The sequence below is a fragment of the Anopheles coustani genome, chromosome 2, assembly GCF_943734705.1.
Source record: "Anopheles coustani chromosome 2, idAnoCousDA_361_x.2, whole genome shotgun sequence".
In the NCBI taxonomy this organism is placed as follows: Eukaryota; Metazoa; Arthropoda; class Insecta; order Diptera; family Culicidae; genus Anopheles; species Anopheles coustani.
In genome coordinates, this window is record NC_071289.1 from 24,923,259 (window position 1) to 24,929,258 (window position 6,000).

General features: G+C 42.8%; 1 protein-coding gene across 1 annotated transcript in view; it reads left to right on the plus strand.

Moving 5' to 3' along the window:
• The window catches only part of LOC131263643 (uncharacterized), a 31,407-nt gene extending 26,960 nt beyond the window's left edge, over window positions 1-4,447 (plus strand). Inside the window, exons 10-11 of the mRNA XM_058265874.1 lie at window positions 403-478; window positions 4,213-4,447. Of these exons, the coding sequence (XP_058121857.1) occupies window positions 403-478; window positions 4,213-4,447 (311 nt within the window). The remainder of the gene's footprint in view (window positions 1-402; window positions 479-4,212) is intronic.
• The last annotated feature ends 1,553 nt before the right edge of the window (window positions 4,448-6,000 follow it).

Here is a 6,000-nt window from a genome sequence, read left to right on the forward strand (position 1 = left end):
TAGGGAAAAAACACTTCCCAAGCCGGGTTCGCTCTTCGCCTGAACGAACCGAACGATAAACATGCTGAAGCGTTCAACAGTTCAGCTAACAAAAGCACGTACTGCTTCTCTGAAATGAGACGTGAAGTAGAGTTGAAAGGAACGTAATCTTGTGACGATGTCTATGAAAATTTTCTTCCGCTTGGAAGGTCTTAGATAAAAGAGCCATTGAGAGCGGTGCAACTGGAGCATAGGTTCTTCACGGAGTCCTTCTATGTGTGTACGAGCGCTCGGTAATGATGATGATGATGATGATGATTACGACGATAACAGGGACGATCTATGTTTATCAAACTGATATCAATGGCTTTTCAATTAATTCTTCGTTTTTTTTTTGTACACCAATCCATTTCTTCCACATAGCGCACATCAATCATATCCGCAGAGTCGCTGGGATCGATCACGTCGGACTGGGAGCGGGCTATGATGGAATCAATTTGTAAGTAGATTCATGAGTAATTTTTGTTTACTTTTAAATATATTTTCTAGCCATTAATGTAAAACTGGTGGTACAGTAGAATGATACAACAAGTTTTGAGGGAAAAATACACTAGAAATTAAAAAGCAAATGGCAAAACTATTTAAAATTGACTAAAAAGAAAACAAATCAGGTCTAACGTTACAAGTTAATGGAAAAGCATTCCCTCCAAGGTGGGTGTCTCAAATCAACATTATTTAATGTTAATTAAGTGCAAGAAAGTGATGATTCGGAGAGAGCGTGTTTATTCTATTGTTTCATTTTTCATAAGTTTTACAATTCTATGCTTGATTGCCTAAATTATCTAAAATAACAACTAAGCCTAACATGGTTCTAAGCCTAAGCTTGATAACCAGCTTTACTACTAGGAGTCGATTCGAGATATTTGAAAAACAAAATCGAAAAATCTGTTATAACTCATCTCTTGTGTATGCTTCTGTTAGAGTTGTTATAATTAACCAACTCTGATGAATTCCTTATCTACTAATTACTTTAGTCATTTTTTCCACGTATCAATTGAAATCATCTTTTAATTGATGTCACGTACGCTACCACAAAATTATACAAATTTTAGATACTTTAATTGCTTAGTTTCATTTATTTCCACTCGTTAATTGTGTTCAACTATGAATTTACTTCGCGCATCATCATTCGTGTAAAAGACATAGAACGATAGTCTTTTCGCAACCACCACCAGCTCATCGACTGCCACTCATCGGTTACGTTTGCATACGGACCGTTAAGGTTGGCATCAGTGCAACTATGGTACCACCAGCCTCCATGCTGCTTCTTCGCACAGTTGATCGAGGCAACACTGTCGTGATCGTAATCCATCGTGCTGAATTTTCTACCCTTGTTTAAATTCATCGAATTACCTGCCGTGCCTATATAATAACCAATCTTCAGACTATACTTTTTCGTTTCATTCCTGATCGCGAATTCCTCATAACTTGCCCAGCCATAGTGTCCCTCGTAGTCTTTCACTTCGACCATTAGCTCGTACTTCTGGGCCGAAGTTAGCTGATGAAGGTATTCCAACCCTAACCAAAACTCACCGGTGAGGTCACCGAAACCGTCGCGGTATTCAGTCCAATTGCGGTAGAAGTCAACCTGACCGTTGTAACGATGCTGAAATACTATCCAACCACCATCGTGTGCCTTCTGCTCACAATACACCGATATAGTCTCGTTGGACGGTAATTGAATCGGGTATATGCCGGACACGTTTGTGGGCACTTCCTTGCATGATCGGTAAGATGCGCCACCGTTGCTTGTTGCCAATGTTTTCACATGAGGCTTCACAGTTGTACTGGTTTGCACTTCTACGATCTCCGATTCGATGTTCTTATTGTCAACGGTAGAGGAACTTGCGGAAGGTGGCATACCATTCTGGGAGGAATTATTACATCCCAGCAACTTGACACTCTGCTCGGTCGTCGAATTGTCATCTATATTCGGCAATTCAACCCCGATTCTCTTCAGCGTCCGCAAAATCTCCTTCAAGATTTCATCCCTTGCCTTAATTTTTTTCTCGAACTCTATCAGTTTTGCTTTGGTAGATTCGTCTGCTGACTTCACAATCCGTTCCAGATTCTGCAAAGAAATATATGCTTCATCATCAATCGCTACATCTAACCGAATCTTTCACGAGGCTTTTTACTTCCAAGGAACGTTCCAATTTGTCCAATTTATCCCACCGTTGCTCCGTATCTGCCTTGACTCCACTCGCACCAGCGGCCGTTTTTTGTAAGCTACCCTGAATCTCAACTTTATCGGCAGCAGCGATGTGATGGGGGGAGCAAAATACGCCAAAAAATAACAACACGACACGCACACGAGACTTCATCCCGAAGCGAAGGAACCAACAGTCGCTTCTGCACTATTTGACTTACTGACCAACCACGGATGATTAGGTCGAAGCTATTTTAAACGTCCCGGGAACAGTTGATATGGCACAGTAGAACACGACTATCAGCCGGTTCTAGCTACGTGGGTCACAACCCTTGAAGGCTCAGGATTGTATGTAAATTAACAGTTCCTTCTTCCACTTGCTACCCTTTACCTAAGTTTTGCTTATTAAATTTAAACAGAAATTAAATAAGGACAGAATTTTCCTTTTACATTTTTAAAAATTAAACTTAAACACCGTGTATACAGTGTTCAAGATTACAACCCGGAAAACAACACAAAACATGGCATTTGAGAAAACCTTTCTTACTTCTTCAGATTAATGTTGAATTACTCAAAACAATACTTTTGCATTTAAATGACACACTTTTAAGGGTTAACATCATTTCGTCTTATCGCGAGTTGAGAGTTTCTTGCTTCTTGCAGTAAATAGCTTAGGCATGTGTGTGACCGTAGAAGTAAGCTAGAACGCAAAGAATCTTGCCAACCCCACTTCTATTATCAGTTGGTCTGTCAAAATGCCCCAAAACAAAGCAAAAATCTCCAGAATTCAATCCAACAGTGAAGAAGTTCGGCATACTGAGGCAAAAACTATGAGGCAATGGTGAAGCAATCATTTTTCTTCCTCTTGAATTTGATTGCTTGTCAAAGAGAACATTAAAAACTCAGTCTCAAACCAACAAAATCTGCTACAAATAAACTTGCTGTACAATATTGGACAACAAATGTGTGTATTTTGTCAGCGTTTTTTTTTTCAAAATAAAATTTTAATATTATTCTTCCAAAACGATCTTAGTCGTAACCTTATTCAAAACTGTCAACAATAGAGTCTTGACCAAAAGCAAACCGATAAGACATTTTGACCATCTTTGGTCATTCGTGCCTCGTGAGGAATATTTTATGAGTTTGGATTGTTGTTTGTGTTTCGTAGCGGTGATAAGCTCCAAAAAACCAAAAAACAAGGCATTTTGGTATTCTGATCGCCAAACCAAGTGGTTGAATAATCTTTCCTTCACTTAAGGTCACGTTACGTTTGTATAAATTGATTTTAAATTGTATTAATTTGAACCAGATTTGAATTAATTTACAAAACTCTACGAGTGTCAAATATCTGGGTTGGTAGTAAAATTGTTGAAATGACTGCAATAAATCGTTCCGCTAGCCATTAATTAATAGTACCTTTTTTAAAAACAAGAAAACCAACTTTTTAATCCTTCAGCTAAAGTAAATCCTCCTGCGCGAGGTTTTCGAGCCATAAAAGGCTCATGGATAGGGAAACGAAAAAACAACGACTGCTGATCATAAAACTCCACGCACACAACGGCGGGCCGAAGGACACATGGCGCGTAAGCACGCCATCATCTGGCCATTTGCAGGCGCTTCCCAGGAACCGCACTTCCAAAGTGTGGCGCGTAAAAAATAGCGAAAAGAAGCTCATAAATTTGTCCGCCGACCGTGAGTGCGCGCGCAATTTTCTGCAGACATTTCCACCCGGACCGCGAACCGAGGCCCATCGGCCCCTCGGAATTTAATGACCGCTGGTGAAAAACTCTTTCCGCCGCCGTAAAAGAAAGCCGAAACAAAAATTTTATATATGGCCACGAGTGCGAACGGCGTTCCTATATGACGCTCTCGCATTTAACGGCCCATTTCATTCTGCCTTCTATTCCGCTACCCGCCCACCTTCTCCCACGAACCGACCGTCTCTAACACATCCATAAATCTTGTTTGTTTTTCCTTCTCGGTGCTCTCAAAACCCCCAACCCACCCCCCGGCGACCGGAGCAGCACCCCGAAAGACCTGGAGGACGTCTCGAGCTATCCGCGCCTGTTTGCCGAACTGCTCGGCGACGGCTGGACGATCGATGAGCTGGAAAAGCTGGCCGGCCGCAATCTGCTGCGGGTGTTCGAGGACGTCGAGAGGGTGCGGGAAAGCCAGCGCCTCTCCGGGGTGCGACCGTACGAGGACATTCCGCCGGTCGTTCGGCCCGAGGAGCACATGAACTGCACGACGAATAGTTAATGGACCACCGAGGAGGTCTAAGTGGCATCATTCCGCGAGACAGAGAGAGGGCAACCCCTGTTCGACGGTTCAACTTGATTGGCTCCATCTGCTTTTCACCGGCCCGTACGTAATAGTTCTTGCGGGCTTGGGGGAGATTTGAGGTCGTAAAGGTACACGATTTTTTGGAGTGAGTGTGGGAAAACCGAGACGAAGAGCGGGAAAAGTTCGGTACTAGCATATTATAGGCACGTTTCCCCCGAAGTTGACCAAAAAATCCCAACAAGCCTGATAATATTAGGAGCTAGTGAAATACTTTTAAAATCGAATCATCCTTTCATTAAACCGCTCTTCGACCGAAGGAAACCGAAAGGGCGCAAGGTAAGAAAACAAAGGAACCGTTTAACGGCTTGGAAAAATCCTATCCAGTGTGGATGGGAAAATTGGCTTAAAATCTCCGCCAGGGGTAGGTTGTCGGAATTTGCTAGCCGTAGTCGACACTCTAATAAACCCACGATGGGGAAGATTAACGGCGAGAGAGCAGCAATGTTGTAAGATTGGTTGCTCCAACCCTTCCTGTGTAATTGTTCCTGAACGGTAGGTAATGAGTGGACCGACTGAACGCGTGCCGTCAGGATGAGGACTTTTTAATGGGAGTCTTTCGTTTAAGGAAGGCTGTAAATATTCCCACGGGAAGGGTGGCACCAAATTGCACACAGTGTGATGGAAAAATGCACCCGACGCTGCCGAGGGCGGACGGATGGACACGACAAACGCCTCTTAACCTGGTTGCTAAGCCCCCGGGGAAAGCTTCGAGGATCTCGAGCGAAGCCTCGGAGCTACCGAGATTAGTGCACTAGAGGTAATCGTAGGAACTAAGTAGCCGCGAGAATGAGCAAGCAGCTTAAATTTGTGCAACCGTGAGATATTAAGGCGGCTGACGGAACGAGGATACGCTGAAACGTGTCCAACAACCTAATATTTACACCGGAAAACGGGTTCCGGAACGGATATGAATGCACAAAACCCGGGAGGATCCCGGTGCAAACGCACCGGACCGTTCACGCGGAGTAACGCGGTATTAATGTGAGTATGTGAGTGAGAGTTTACGTGTGGAATGGAGGCGCTAGTAGATTCTATGGAGGGATATTTCGTGGGAAAAAACTAATTAAAATACCACCGTGCGGGTAAACCATCTTCCGCGAACAGGCTATTCGCGTGTGGAGCTTTTATGATTCACTGACCTCCGGGAGAACTTAATTATGCTATCGCGAGCGAACGGTTGTGTTTTGTGGTTAGTTGTTGAATTCAGTAGAGAGCATTCGATGGATTATTCAACTGAGTGATTTCAAACATCCTAACGTACTCCACGCAATTTCAAGCAATTGCATCGCTGTACGTACTGCAAATCTCACTAAGCTTACTTCAGTTGAAAGTTTTTCTAAAAGGACGCGAAAACAGTTACTTTATAAAAAAAAAATGTGCATTTTATAGCAACGAGCTTCTCAAATAGGAAAACTGTCAATATAAAAAAATTATAAACTGACAGGTTTCATAAAATAAAAAAAAATCAC